The sequence below is a fragment of the Hibiscus syriacus genome, unplaced genomic scaffold (assembly GCF_006381635.1).
Source record: "Hibiscus syriacus cultivar Baekdansim isolate YM2019G1 unplaced genomic scaffold, ASM638163v2 tig00015331_pilon, whole genome shotgun sequence".
In the NCBI taxonomy this organism is placed as follows: Eukaryota; Viridiplantae; Streptophyta; class Magnoliopsida; order Malvales; family Malvaceae; genus Hibiscus; species Hibiscus syriacus.
Window position 1 is genome coordinate 1 of NW_024062357.1, and position 16,012 is coordinate 16,012.

The window sequence follows — 16,012 nt, forward strand, 5'->3', positions numbered from 1 at the left end:
ATAATCGTTTGAATATTTTATAGATTGACTCTTCGTTTACATCATACTATCGAGTCAATGATTGAAAGCAATAATAGTATCATTAGACATTATTAAAATATAATTTTATCATATCTCCGTCAACATGTTAACGTCCAACTCAAAAGACCATCAATTTTTAATAGAAAAGTTGAGTTTGAAACATATAAATAATTGGGTGATCATTTTGTAACTTTTACTAGTCGGAGACTCAAAAAAATAACACCCTATAGTCGGGATCATTTTATAACTTTTAATAATCAGAAAATTTAATAAAACAACACTCTATAATCACGAGACTATTTGTGAACTTTACCCGTAACCTAAAGTCAATCATCTCTATTTTTAAATAAGCAATGACATATTTTAACAGTTTTGAAAGTTGCTGTTTAAAGATAAGGTTGAAAAGTAAATAAAGTAAAATACAATATAATATTCAAACCACGTCATTTTACTAATAGGTTTAATCCCATTGTTTAAGTTGAGAGTTTCAATTCGATTTAGTTAGAGGTAACGTACACAAATGATTATTCTACCATGAAATGTTTGTTTAGTACTTTAATTATTAAAAATTGTAAAATGATCCATTAATTATAGGACGTTAGTTTATTGAGTCTTTTGATTATTAAAAATTACAGAATAGTCACCTGACTATGATAAATTTTGATTTCAGAATCGTTTAAGTTATATTTTGTGAATTCACTCTCCGTTTACATCGTTGAGCCAATGCTTGAAAGCAACGATAATGTTAGTAGACATCATTAAAATATGATTTTATCATATCTCAGTCAACATGTTAACATCCAACTCAGATGACAATCAATTTTTAATGAAAAGTTGAGTTTGAAACATATGAATAGTTGGATGACTATTTTGTAACTTTTAATAGTCGGAGACTCGACAAAGTAACACCCTATAGTTCAGATCATTTTGTAACTTTTAATAATCAGATGACTCAACAAATTAACATCCTGTAATTGCAGGATCATTTGTGTACTTTACCCTTAGCCTAAAGTCAATCATCTCGATTTTTAAATAAGCAGTGACATATTTTAACCAGGTTTGCAAGTTTCTGTTTAAGTATATTATTATCCTAAAGTCATCCTCAATTCCTCATAGACTTGAGATTTTGCATTTTTAAATGTCAAATAAGGCTCAATCTGTTAATAAAGGGAAGCAAAGGAAATTGTGAAGAGCATGGTGAGCTCCAAGTATTTGGCATGTCTGGTTTTTTCTGTAACTCTGAATCTTCTGTTCATCGTCAATATATATGTGGGTGATCAATGGAAGCTGAGTTGGACCACAAGAGCAGCACTTGAAGCTGAAAGAGTTGCAGCAACATACTGTTCAGGCCATGGCAGAGCTTACTTGGATGGACTGGTTGCTGATGGGAATCAACCAGTTTGCAGCTGCAATACATGCTTTACCGGCCCCGATTGCTCTCGATTTATACCTCGCTGCGCCGCAGATGCAGATAGGTACTTACAGATCAGCGATGCAGTCGTACTCTCTGATATAAAATTCTGATCTGTTCGTGTGTTACAGATGATTTCGGCAGTTTATAGTTTTGACTTTTGATGATTTATTGATATGAATTGTATACTTATGATGATATGTACTTATTTCTCAGTTTACATTTGCAGTGGGAATCCATTGTTTCTAGAGCCTTTCTGGATGCAACATTTAGCCAGTAGTGCCCTGGTAGTACCAGGTTGGCACCAAATGGGATATACTTATGATGATCGGACTTACGTCTCGAAAGAGCTCGAAAAGCTCGTCCGGAGAGTACATTCAACCGTCGGGAATGCAGTCACCGAGAACAGATTCATCATTTTCGGTGCAGGTTCCACCCAAATCCTTAATGCTGCAGTTTTTGCACTCTCCGCTGAAAATACCTCCTCAACTGCAAGAGTTGTATCTTCTGTTCCTTACTATCCGGTCTGGTCCAACTCTCATACTACGTTTTTCCACTAGATTTTGTAAATTGTTTGTCATTGATTTGATTCGAGAATTTGAATTTTCGACAGGTCGACCAAGAACAGACGGAATACTTTAGTTCAACGAAATTCAAGTTCGAAGGAGATGCTTATACATGGAGGAATAGATCAGATGCTAGCAGTACCAACATGATCGAGTTCATAACATCACCAAACAATCCTGATGGACAGTTAAAGGAAGCGATCCTACATGGTCCTAATGTCAAAACAATTTATGATCGTGCGTACTACTGGCCTCATTTTACGCCAATTCCGGCTCCGGCTGACGAAGATGTGACGGTCTTTACACTTTCCAAGCTTACCGGTCATGCCGGCACCAGACTCGGGTAAAAACTCTTGACCATTACTTAATCTAGTTCATCTTTTCGAGCTTCAGATCACATTGACGAGTTGTATGCAGATGGGCAGTGATAAAGGATGAAACTGTGTTCAAGAGAATGATGATACACATGAGGTTGAATTCCATGGGAATTTCTAAAGATGCTCAACTAAGAGCTTTTAGGCTTCTGAAAACAGTCCTTGAAGAAGGAACCGAAATATTCGACTTCGCGTACCGAACAATGCAGAGCAGGTGGGAAAGATTGGTCCGGACCATATCATCGTCGGACCGCTTCTCTCTTCCAGAAAACAATCCTCGATACTGCACTTTTTACAACAAAGTCCGAAAACTTTCCCCAGGTAGTTCTCTCAACCTCACTTTCATGCCTTGAAAACTTTAATTCCCAATGTTGCACACATGTAATTTAATGTTTACCATGACAAGTACTCAGTTAGATATCGCATTCTGTTCTTTAAAACTCGTACACGAATGTCCTGATCCTTCGTTTCGGAGTCGCGGTAACCTATATCGTCACCCGACACCATTTTACCTATGCCATTGATCTTACCAACCTTATGGTTATGGCAGCTTACGCATGGTTGAAATGTGAGAGGGAAGAAGATAAAGATTGTTATGCAGTTCTCAAGGCAGCTAACATCATCAGCCGTCGAGGAAATCTGTTTGGCTCAGAAGATCGATATGTTCGACTGAGTATGATCCGAACCGAAGATGACTTCGACATATTACTTGAACGTTTAAAGGAATTCATATCAAAGGAAGATGGTGCCAAGACATTTGAAGAATGAGATCAATATTTCTTGATCGAAACCTCTTAAGTACATGTATAATTGTTCTGTGACATTGAAACATAATAAACTATATTATCAGATGTGTTTATACTTAAAAACACATTTATGCATAGTTGAATTATCCTTCAAACTTTCAACCTTTACAATTTAGTCCCATTATTAAATCCTTAATATGATTTTAGTCTAGAAAATCATTAATTTAACGATTAATCCATCAGATTCTGACACCGGAACTTGGGGAATAAACCAGTTTGCAGCTGCAATACATGCTTTACAGGCCCTGATTGCTCTTGGTTTATACCTCGATGCGTTTCGAATGCCGATGGGTACGTACAGATGATTTCAGCAAGTTTTCCCTTATTTGTGAAGCTTTTAGATTTGATCATTCATATTTGGTTCCCAGATGACAAGTTTTTACAATCTGCAAAGTGTTTAAAGTTTTCGACGATTTATTGATCAACTAATCGAAACATTCATTGAATATGATTGGTTCTTTGTGTTTACATTAATATGTTTACATTTTCAGTGGGGATCCATTGTTTCTAGATCATTTCTGGATGCAACACTCAGCCAGCAGTGCCCTGGTAGTACCAGGGTGGCACCAAATAAGCTATACTTACGATGATTCGACTTTCATCTCGAAAGAGCTTGAAAAGCTCATCCACAAAGTACATGCGACCGTCGGGAATGCGGTCACCGAGAAAAGATTTATCGTTTTCGGTGCAGGTTCCACCCAACTCCTTAGTGCTGCAGTCTTTGCACTGTCCCTTGAAAATCCTCGTCGAATCGCTTCTCTCTTCAGGAAAACAATCCTCAATACTGCACTTTTTACAACAAAGTCCGACAACTTTCCCCAGGTAGTTCTCTCAACCTCACTCTTATGCCTTGAACATAGTATGACAAGAAACATGTTAGATGTCTCATTCTGTTGTTTTAGTCTCGTACACGGATGTCCCAATCTTGCGCGTCGGAGTCGTGGCCACCTATATCGTCATCCGACACCGATACAACCTTAGTATTTGTCCTCCTAGTGAAGGTGCCATTGGTTTCATTCTTTACATTTCAAAGATGCTTGATCTTAACAACCTTATGGTTATGGCAGCTTATGCATGGTTGAAATGTGAGAGAGAAGAAGATAAAGATTGTTATGCAGTTCTCAAGGCAGCTAACATCATCGGCTGTCGAGGAAAGCTGATCGGAGCAGAAAATCGGTGTGTTCGATTGAGTCTGATCCGAACCGAAGATGACTTTGACATGAACGTACATATTTCTTTGCCTCTACCCTTCGAACATGTGACTTCAATAGCTTCAGAAAATTTTATTTAGAAAGCTTATTAAGTTTGAATTCTCAAAACTAAATTGAATAAATTGTTAAAATCAAATAAATTAACTGAATAAGCTTAAAACTTCTGGTTAAATCAATTTAACCGAATATTTGCTCACCCATACCAAAAACCATACTATATTTCGGGGTTTTCTCCACTTCATATGCTTTGTCAAATTACTTGACGGTGCGTTATATTTCTAGGGATAGGAATTTGCTTCGAGTTCAACAAATTTTAATATGATCCGATCATTTTTTTAAATAAATAAATTTGAATCAGATTAATAATTTTTTTCATAATAAAATCAAATCAGGTAGGATTTGAATTCAGAGTAAAAAAACTCGACTCGACATAATTTTATAATTATCTTTTATATATTTAGAGATAATTAATAATATTTTTTCAATTAAAACCTTATTTCACTTTATATATATATATGAGTGTGTGTCCATGCACGTGCGCGTATACATGTATGTGTCAGATCATATGCGAGTGTGGGTGCGAGCTTTCACCCAAAAATTCGGACTGGGTTTCGAGTTGAGTAAAATCCTCCTAAATCCAAATTGGTTCGAGGACTAAAAATCCCAAGACGTGACTATCCCTAGATATGAAATGTCAGCTGATGCTGAGCTTGACCCCCACACACAATAGGCACAGTTGATGCTGAGCTTGACCCCCACACACAATAAGCACAGCTGATGCTGAGCTTGATATTCAATGGCAGATTAAGACAGGCATTAGTAAATTAGTTGATGATTCCACACATATATTGACTTGTAGTTTGCTTTATTGTCCCACTAAATTGCCTTCAAAGCTGGTGCATGAAACCAACACTAAGACCAATCCAAAAGAGAAAAGCACCTTTCCATTTCTAGACTTAAAAAAGGGTCCAAGAAGCCTTAATTTTCAACCACAACTTTTTATAACTTAACCATTTCATACGGGCGGACACAAGATTTTAATTTAATGGGACACATTTCTAAAATTTTAGAAAGGGCCGACCATATAAAATTAAAATTTTAAAGTGGTGAAATCAGATTATCAATAGAAAATATTTAAAAAAAAACTGTCCCACATACTCCATCGGTCCATCCCTGATTGGACATATGACTCAATGGATGTAAGGAGAGGATCACATAATGAACACGAGAAAGTAAATACAATTCTACTATTACAAAGCACAAAGAGACATCACAACCGGATCATGAACCTCCCAGCACAAAAAGAATCCCCACAATGAGTAAGTGTTTTCTGAACATATTGCACAACAACATATCATCTCGAAAGAAAACTAGAAAAGATAATACAAAATGTGGGCAAAGAAAAGTTATCTATTTTATATGTGGAGAAATCAGTAGGGAGTATAGTAATACCCGGCCAGTGGCCCCATCGGATTGAACGGTGGCATTCCATAAGGCATCCCAGGTCCATAGTATCCGGGGTTACTGATTTTGGCCAAACTAGTTTGACCTTGCATCCCTTCCTTTGAATAATGTTGCCACACTTGCTGCTCCTGGACAAGCAAATGTTGTTTCTTCTCCATGTCGGCCATTTGTACATACGGAGGAGGAGGAATGGTCAATGATGCGGCGAATGGGTCCTGGTTGACATTCTGAACTGTTCCATCGGGTGCTGGAAGAGCTAAAACTTGTGTTGTGGTCTTCCCTGGGCCTGGCAATGCCACACTGCTCGCACTCCCCCAGCTCAACTGCGCGGTACTAACGTGTTGCCTTACCATTCCCTGATCATACATGCCGTTCAACAAGAGTGGATCAAGGCCACCACCCAAAGCTGCCTTCTGCCTTGACAAATGACTAGCTGTCTCAACCAAAGCCAACTCCCAATCTTCCTTCCCTGGCTCAGCAGCAGGGTTTTGCCAAGCTGATGTCACTTCGGGAATGTTCGATGGGAAAGCTTCCCAAGATCCATTACCATTGTTAGCCGGGCCATTAAATAAAGCCAAAGCCAATTTGTTCCCCTGATCATCAGCCGTAACATTATCATCCCTCAAATTCACTAAATCCTCTTGTGGTTCCGGGGGTTTAACAGGGTTGGGCTCTGGCGGTGGCGGTGGAGTGTAGTTTTCTGGAGCAGGTAGGGCCTTTATTTCATTCATATCTTGTGCAGGCTCTTCCTCCTTAGGAGGAGGAAGCTCTTTCCTCTCCGGACTCTTTGGCCTCTTAGCTCTATCCCTCAGAAACTCCTCCAATGTTTCCAATAACTTACTGGTAATCCTTTGCACCTCGGGATACTCCGATGATCTAGCCACACCAGTTTCCTTACACCAATTATAAAATGCAATCAACTCGTCGATCTGCTTTGCTGCACTTGCATATGCATCAAATGCCTTGACACAATCTGAGTACTCCATATCGAAAAACCTATCGAGCAGCATAGCCAAAACCTCACAAATATCTGCATATAACTGAAAACTCTCTTTCACAACCGAATATATAGCAATCAAGACCATCCTACTATTCTTCGCCAATCCTGTAGGCCGACACGACAAGAACCGATCTAACAACCTCTGCAAGTGACCCATCTTCCCGAAAATCCTCTCGGGAGTCATCTCCCTCAATGGAGTCACTGATTTCTTCTCGTCTCTCCTCTCCACTGCCTCACTCATATCACCATAAGACCTTGTTCTCTTTGGCATCCCATAATTTCCATATCCATTATCACCTCTGAAATCACCATAATCATATTCGTATGGTCTCGGTGGTGGTGATCGGAAATTGTATCGTCCACCATTTCTATCATCGTATGGCCTTGGTGGCGGTGACCGGAAATTATCTCGTACAATGTATCTATCATCACCACTCCCATGATTACTTCCTCCGAAGCCACTACCTCCACCGCTTTTCCTATCGAAAAGAATCAGTTCAAGTCTTTGATCCAAATACATAGAATAAGTTCTTATAAAAGCAGAGTGATCCCAAGAATTCGAGTGAGCCTCGTCTCTAAAATCCGACATATTCAACAATCTCGTACCTCTCCTAGTAGCATACAAGATCTCTTCCTGAAACAACGGATCTCCCTCATTCAACAGTTTATGAACAAGCACCAGTGCTTTGAGCGCCACGATCCAGTTCCGAGTCTTCCCTAGCCGTTTCGACACGGCCGACACGCAAGCGTGGACGTAGCCGCAGCCGCGCGTAGGAGGTCAAATTAAGGATCTCACGTATGTACTTCTCGCCGGCAGGGTCATCATCGTGGCTCGTAGCTTTCACAATCGCCACCTCGAGGTCCGGCGCCATGTTGCTAGCGACCTTCGCTAGTCCTATGCTGGTTTGGTCTTTAACGGCTCCAATCGCTTTCTGAATCGTGCTCGGCATCTTGACCGTCTGATTCCAAACCAAAACCTCCTCGATCGTTTCTCAATTGGAAATTATCAAACCGTAATTTCACTTTAAAATGTTCAACTCCAAAGTAGAAATCTAGCAAAATTCAATTAACTCACTCTAATTAAGATCAATTAAACCATTAGTGAAGTCCAAAAATAAACGAGAACAAAGATTTGAAAAGAAAAAAGATTTGTTCTTTCAGCGAATACCTTCAATATTTACGGCGTACGGCGGCAAAGAGACAGTGGAGGATGTGGAAACAAAAGGCTAGTGTATTAGGGTACGAAGACGTGGAAGAATCAGGGCCGTCGGATGGTGGTGGTCCGGTGGGTGTAAGAGATCTTGTGAGAGGTAGCTGTTTATGCAAGAACCAAGAGGAAATTAAAGGGAAAAAGAAGGATATATGTATAAGAATAAAGAATAAACTTTACAATGAAGGAGGTACTTAGCTTACCATTCACTTTTTTTTTTTGCTAAATCATTTTGTGCCCCCATTCAAAATTCGTCTAATATATAAGTAACAATAAAGTGATATAAACTACAATTATTGATTTTTTTATTTTGGTCACTCAACTTTTAAATATTATATTCTAGTCACTTACATAACTGTTATTTATAAGATAATCACTGGAATGTTGTTTTCGTTACATTAATGATCTTGCATGTTAATAAAACAAAATTAATTTCTAATTATTACCCCTAAACTTTAGTTAAAATATCATGAATCAATAACTCAGTCTCACATAAAAAAAAGTGACAATACGATATGCAATAATAGTAGGGATGGGCATGAGACATGAACCCGACGAGTTCTGACTCGATCCGATCGATCGGGTCGAATTTTTTTAAAAATCGGGTTCGGGTCGAGTCGACTTTTTTTAAGGTGATATTTGGATCGAGTCGGATTCGATTTTAGGGTGAAAAATATTTAGTCCGACCCGTCCTAAAAAATATAATTTTATTTTATATATTTAGGAATAATTACAATAATATCCCTATATATATTATTTTTTAAAATTAAATCACTGTTTTTTTTAATAAAAATAATATTTTTATTAATATTTTGGATCGGGTCAGGTTCAAATTATCTAAAAAAAAGCGTGTCGGATTCGAATCGGATAGATGGTATATATTTTTCGGGTCGGTCGGACGAAGGATGTAAAACTTTGGGGTCGGGTTGACCGAAACTCAACCCATGCCTATTCCTAAATAATAGTGATATATCATGAATCAATAAGTATACGAAATAATATTCTATGCAATAGCAATGAGTTTATGGATTTAATGACGAATTCAATTTAATAGACACGCTTCTTCAATATTTCAAATATAACCAATGAACATGTTGTATCAATTATTACAAGCAACAATCAGAACATATCAGGCTTTATTTCTTAGTTCATTTATCATTAAATTATTTATCAGAATTAGACTTGGGCAAATAAGTAATTCACTTTAAAAGGCTCTGGATTCGTATCCAGGCCCAACCCGAGAAAAAAGCTTCTGAGTATGATCAAACGAATTGGGCCAGATCGGTAACTAATCGGCTGCGATCCCTATTCGAGTTCTTTGACTCAGTGACTCGTCCATTGTTTTGTACTTATCGTTGCCGTGCCTACGAAGGTCCCCTCTCTCTAACTACTATCGTTTTGAAGTCGTCGTCTTCATAATACACAAAAGCGAAGGACGGTTTCAAAGAAAAGAAAAGAGCTAATAAATGTCAATGATGGCGACGAACTCCTTCAAGAACCCGATTCTTCCGATTTCGGATCCGCCAATAGATAAGGAAGAAGAAAAAGAAAGGCTTCTCAAAAGAGGAGATGATAGGCTTTTCAAAGGATCCGCCATGACCAAAAGAGGAGCCTACGCCGCCATCTATTATATGACATGCGCTGGTTCGTTCCTTTTCCCCTCTTGTTTGTTCTTCATTTTGTTTTTCCAATTTTTAGTTACTTGATTGCTTTGTTAATGTAACGCAGCCATCGGATTTGACACTAATTTGATGTATTTTTTTTGTTGCAGTGCTTTTGATACTCTTCAACAAAGCAGCTTTATCTTCGTATGGTTTCCCCTGTGCCAATGTAATTACACTCTTTCAGGTAAAGATAAAGGATTTCATAGCTTGAATTATATAATTCGTATATATTTTTATATTTTTAATTTTAATTTTTTTTATCCTTTCTTTGGTAGATGACAAGTTCGTGTACTTTTCTCTATGCACTGAGACGGTGGAAGATTATATCTTTTGCAAACAATGAATCTTTAACCATTTCTGATAGCAATACTAGTTTGGTTCCCATTAAGACGTTGATCCATACCCTTCCTCTTGCAGGATCCTATTTGCTTTACATGGTACTATTATGTTTCGATTTCTTGGATAATTGTTTACTTATTGTTTTCTTGATGTATATATTATTTGAAATTGTAAATGATCAAGTCTTTTTTTTCTATTATATTGTTTTTCTTTATATTTGGCTGATAAAAAATGGGTTCTCTCTTGCTCCTTGAAAGCTAGTCACAGTTGAGTCTGTACGAGGCGTGAATGTTCCAATGTACACTACACTTAGACGAACTACGGTTGTGTTTACAATGATTGTGGAGTTTCTTCTGGCAGGACAGAAGTATTCATCATCTATACTTGGAAGGTAACTGTCGGTTCAATCCCTTTCAAGCAGTTGCTTCTCGTGGAAAATGTTGTCTTGATGAAAATGAGAAAAGCTAGGAAGCTGTTTGGTTATGTCTTTCGCTCAAATTGTTGTGAAATTTACTTGTGACATCTTACAGTTCTTGGTTGGGTTGCTGCTAGAATATGATTTTGAAATCCAAATTTTGTTTGGTTGTGATTAAAGCCCTTGATTTTGTTTTCCAGCTGCCTTCTTCTATGGTCATGTGAATATAAATCTCATGGCCGTAAAGATTTGTAAAATTGGAATTACATGAAAAATGATTGGAGCAGCCAGCAAATAAGTTATATGAGCTTTTTATCTTGCACATAGTGTATCGACTTGATCATCTTCTAGCTGTATAAGTGTTCAGTTGTGATAAAAAAAATTAATAAGATTTTAAGATTGTGGCCATGGTAGGAAATTCTTGCGTCTGCTGTTACTTTGATCTGTAACTTCTAGTTATACTAGTTTTAGAATTGTGAGAATTCAACCAGGTGGTTTTTAAAACTTTTGATGCATAAAGTTTGAGTTGGAAATGCAAGTAGACCTTTGACTTGAATAGCTGTGTTTCTGATATCTTTGTTTAACTGAAAATTTTTAAAGATCCTTTCAGTGTTGGGTTGATTGTTCTTGGTGCATTTGTCGCGGGAGCTCGGGACTTGTCATTTGACTTTTATGGATATGCTGTTGTTTTCTTAGCCAACATCGCTACTGCAATATATCTTGCAACCATAGCCCGCATTGGTAGTACTCTCCCCTTCTTTCTTCTTTTGAGCCACATATCCTCTTCTCTGTGCCGACATAATTGTTGTGTTCTTGCCTATTTTCCTCTTTGTCAGGGAAATCTAGTGGGCTTAATAGCTTTGGGCTTATGTGGTGTAACGGTAACTTATAACCTAACTTTAGTTGAATTGCATATTCTTTATTCCATGGGCACATAAATATTTGTCCCAGCTGTCTTATGAGTAACTGGTTTTTTTATGATAGGCATAATTTGTGGACCAGTTTTGTTGTTGTGGACATTTTTTCATGGTGATTTGAAGACTACAATGAATTTTCCTCACCTCTTTTCACCTGGTTTTTTGGTATGTTTCGCACTCTATCGAATTCTTGCATCAATATAGATATTTGTTTTTGTGTTTGGAAATTGCTCTCAAAAAATTTCTTACGGTAAGAAGATTATTTCTAAGCGATTAATTGTAATTGAACTCTTTTATAACTGGAAGTTTTATGTATGAAGAAGTGTCCACAGTAGAACTGTTATCTTTTCTAGCACTCTAAGGGTTATAAACAATTTATATATACGAGCCTGCCATTATTCTCTTGAGGTTTAGAAAACTTAAAACGCCGTCCCGTTTACCTTTTGTGCAGTGCTTTTTAGCTTCACTTCAAATAACTTGAGATAGTTTAACAATGTTGATGCATTTGCCCCGTCTTTTTGTGCAGGCTGTATTGATTCTTTCATGTACACTAGCTTTCTTCTTGAATTACACGATTTTCTTGAACACAACTCTCAATTCAGCAGTCACGCAAACCATCTGTGGCAATCTGAAGGTATCCTTGCACACTTCTCCGACCATGATTCATGCATTCTCCTCCGGCAATTTGGCAGCCTTGAATAATGATCTGTAATTTCATTCTGAATGTTGCTATTCATGTTTAATTGAGGAATCTTCATAATGAAGTTCCAAATGCCAAACTTTGTTACATGAATTATATATTAAAAAAATTTGAGCATCTGACCTTGCATATGATTTTCATCGCTTCGAGTATAATGATGCATTCTCATCTCAATGTATAAATGAACTTTCTAGATATCTATTTGGCCTTGTTTATTGTCATGCAGCATATGCAAGTACATATTTTCCTTTATTAGAAAAAAAAGGTGCATATTTCCGAGTTTCTGATATGCTAATTAATTTGCTGTTGTAGGATCTTTTTACCATTGGACTTGGCTGGATGCTTTTTGGTGGGCTTCCCTTCGATATTGTAAGTGCACTACGTTGTTGTTGCTGCTAGCCTGCTAGTTAGCATTTGACATAAGTCAAAATTCGTATCTTTCCGTCTAAGTAGCCGTCGCATGATGGGATTTGATTTATTCTTGTTACAGCTGAATGTTATCGGGCAATTGATGGGATTTGTTGGTTCTGGTTTGTATGCCTACTACAAGCTTGTAGGAAAATAACCAACTTCAGGCTAACAAATAACCAATGTCTAATTGGAGTTTACGGATTGCTACTTTACCTTTGTCCGTTCATGCGATTATCGAGCTGTTAGAGCCAATGTAGGTGATGATTCTCTGCTCATCTAGCCTTTCTCCGTCTTCCTTTTTCCCTCCGGCGGGGACACCGGGAGTACAAAGTTTGTTGGAAAATTGTAAAAATGCAGAGTTAGGATAGTTTACAACTGATCCTATACTGTATATCTCTTTTAGGGACCATTTTTGTCTCTTGTTCTTCTTGACAAATTTTATAGTTGGATTTTCAAAGGTCTTCTTTTTCTCAATAAAATGTTCGAGTTCCCCATTGCCTTAATTTTGTTAAGGTTTGCAATTCTATTTACACTTAAATCTGGGAAAGTCTCACGTGCGGTAGCCCCCAATATACGGCTAAGAAAAAGTGTTACCGAAAATATTATTATTTTTTAATATTTTAGGTAAAAAGTTATCTAAAATATTATTATTTTTACCGGAAATGTTATTATTGGGCGTTTTGTTGGGTTTGTTAACATATTCGGTAAAGCGCTATTTAAAACATTATTTTTTTCGATAAGAAATGTTAATATTATGCACTTTACCGGAAATGTTAAAAAAATTAATGTTTTAGGTAAAAATATAATGTTTTAGGTAATTTTTTATTGAAAATATTAAAAAAATAATAATATATCCGGTAATGTTTTTCTTTAGCCGTATATTAAGGCTGTTGTACGGTAGAATTTCCCCTTAAATCTACCATGGAGAATATTTTTAATGTATATAAGGGTGAGCATAACTCACTCGGAAAAAATTTGAATTTTTTAACTTGACTCTCGTTAAAAAATTTGACTCTACTTATAATTTCAAAAACTCGATCCGAAAATTTTTCAGATAAAGTTAAAGTTATAAAATAAGATTAGAATAAGTTAAAAATTTTAATAATTAATGGATTGGTTTTCAAGTTCAAATTGAATCTATCAACTTTGCATGATATATGTATATTGCATATGAAGAAATATATCGTATATGGTAATAAAAAATTATTTAAATTAGAATCAATTAGTATCATAACCATCTAAATAATTATAATTAATTTGAACAAAAACTCGAATAATTCAACTTGATTTTAATTTTTTTAAATAAAATATTTTAGCTTGACTATCCGAATTTTTTTTAATTTAACTTAATTCGTTCAGATACACGTCCTATATGTATCCAACTATGAAAGCCCCAAATTCTCTTTATTGGGTCAATGATAAAGTTCTACATGGCCCATTGCACTATCCAAAGCCCACTTTCCCTATACATGAAATGTAACCACCATAGCCTCTCATCAATTTGTGTGGCAAAGAACGAGATAACCTTCTGCAAAATCACACTCATCTCTCACACAAAAATTGACGAAGAAAAACCACAACTTTTTTTCCTTCAATTTAGACAAAAAAAAATCCCATCTTGACATACCAAAAGCTCAAAAGACCCATCCTTTCCCTCATTTCATCAAAGACCAGAAGCCATGGCCAGCATGATAATGGCTTCCTCAAAGCCTGTGATCACCGTTGTTGCTTCATCTTCAAAACCCAAACACCAAAAAATCCCACAGCTTTCCCTCCCAAAAATCCCCACTCCAAAGTTCTTGAAAATCCAACAAGTCCCCACTCTCAAATCTATATCCCTATTGACACTCACCTCTTTATCCTTTGCCCCACCTTCACTTGCTGCAGAGATTGAAAAGGCTGCACTTTTTGATTTCAACTTAACTCTCCCCATCATGATGGTTCAGTTCTTGCTCCTAATGTTTGCTCTTGACAAGGTCTACTTCACCCCACTGGGGAAATTCATGGACGAAAGAGATTCCGCCATAAAGGAGAAGCTTTCCAGTGTGAAGGACACATCTGAGGAAGTGAAGCAGCTTGAAGAACAAGCTAATTCTATCATGAGAGCTGCAAGGGCTGAGATTTCAGCAGCTTTGAACAAGATGAAGAAGGAGACTCAGTTGGAAGTTGAGCAGAAACTGGCCGAGGGAAGGAAGAAAGTTGAGGCTGAATTGCAGGAGGCTTTGGCTAATTTGGAGAACCAGAAAGAAGAGACTATCAAGTCACTTGATTCCCAGATTGCTGCTCTCAGTCAGGATATTGTCAAGAAGGTGCTTCCTCTCTAAATTCCTCCATTTTATTATGGTTTTGAACTACATAAATCATCTGTGTATTTATAATATAAAAGTTGATTTGTAGAACAAGTGACAAGTTTGTGTACTTAATTAAAATTTGAAACTTTTGTTCGCGGGGTTGCTTTATATTCTGATTTAAGTTCATCTATGAGCTGGTTTATCCATGTTATAATTCGGGTTTAGGAGAATTCCACTAATTAAGTATTCATCGATTTCATATTATTCAAACATTGATTGAATCGATCTTGAGTAATTCGTAATTTTTCTCATCATATTTATAATTCTAGTCCGATGACACTTTTTATAGGTTTTTTTATACAAGTGTAAAGATTAAAATTGTTATTGGTATGGGTAAGTTGACATATCAAATAAATATGACACGCCAATAAGATGACTCTAATTGTCATTAATTAATAGTTTAACAAAAAAAATCTAAATCCTTTTTTGTTTGTTTAGACGTCTAAATTTTTTTCGATCAAAATAAATATCTTATACTACCAACATCATTATTTTAAATATATCAGTCGTAACAAACATTTAAAAAAAAATCGTTAACCATTTAAAACGTTACACGTGATGAGTTTTTATACTTTTTATTTTTTAAAAAGATAAAATTATATTGAAAACTCCAACATAGGTTATTACAAAACTACACATACAACGAATATTTCATTAAGACACGGCTTTACCTGTTGATGCTTAAAAAGTGCTATTGGAACAATAATCTCATTTTCAACTGCGTATCTTTATCAACATTTCCATTCATCTAATGATTTTAAATCAGTATTTTCTACGATATAATTGAATCCTACCTCCTCTCACCTCTCTCTATATATTAATAAAATTTAAGGTCCACTCACACAATGTAATTTTACACTGATTTATTATAGTTGGATGAGTAAAAATAGACAACTGAAATTATCTTCTTGTTTTTTCTACCGATGAATATATTCTCATTCCTGTGGTCAATCTCAAGATTCTCCACCATCTATTTCATTTATCCATCAATTCATGACAGTGGCTAAGTTCCATCGTGCCTATGCTTCGGTGGACTCCGTCTCTGTATCATATGTTTCTCGTATTTATTCTCTACGAAAAACAACGCCGATCTCTCTCAGTTGATCGGAATTGAACATTAAAATAAACGGATAAGAGCTTCAGGGTCTGATT

General features: G+C 36.5%; 3 protein-coding genes and 1 pseudogene across 3 annotated transcripts; 3 read left to right on the forward strand and 1 right to left on the reverse strand.

Moving 5' to 3' along the window:
* Window positions 1-1,152: 1,152 nt before the first annotated feature.
* LOC120207744 (tryptophan aminotransferase-related protein 4-like) lies at window positions 1,153-3,182 on the forward strand. Its single transcript, XM_039207165.1, has 5 exons — window positions 1,153-1,496; window positions 1,662-1,956; window positions 2,046-2,341; window positions 2,416-2,693; window positions 2,923-3,182. Exons 1-5 carry the CDS (start codon window positions 1,216-1,218, stop codon window positions 3,138-3,140), a joined length of 1,368 nt encoding a protein of 455 aa, XP_039063096.1. The 5' UTR covers window positions 1,153-1,215; the 3' UTR covers window positions 3,141-3,182.
* Window positions 3,183-5,600: 2,418 nt separating this feature from the next.
* LOC120207745 lies at window positions 5,601-8,183 on the reverse strand (annotated as a pseudogene).
* LOC120207748 (ATP synthase subunit b', chloroplastic-like) lies at window positions 6,430-14,851 on the forward strand. Its single transcript, XM_039207167.1, has 2 exons — window positions 6,430-6,440; window positions 14,110-14,851. The coding sequence occupies exon 2, from the start codon at window positions 14,189-14,191 to the stop codon at window positions 14,831-14,833; it is 645 nt and encodes a 214-aa protein (XP_039063098.1). The 5' UTR covers window positions 6,430-6,440; window positions 14,110-14,188; the 3' UTR covers window positions 14,834-14,851.
* Window positions 9,366-13,012, forward strand: LOC120207746 (UDP-N-acetylglucosamine transporter UGNT1-like). Its single transcript, XM_039207166.1, has 10 exons — window positions 9,366-9,707; window positions 9,835-9,911; window positions 10,003-10,164; window positions 10,324-10,457; window positions 11,092-11,222; window positions 11,318-11,362; window positions 11,466-11,563; window positions 11,925-12,032; window positions 12,411-12,467; window positions 12,589-13,012. Exons 1-10 carry the CDS (start codon window positions 9,530-9,532, stop codon window positions 12,661-12,663), a joined length of 1,065 nt encoding a protein of 354 aa, XP_039063097.1. The 5' UTR covers window positions 9,366-9,529; the 3' UTR covers window positions 12,664-13,012.
* Window positions 14,852-16,012: the final 1,161 nt, after the last annotated feature.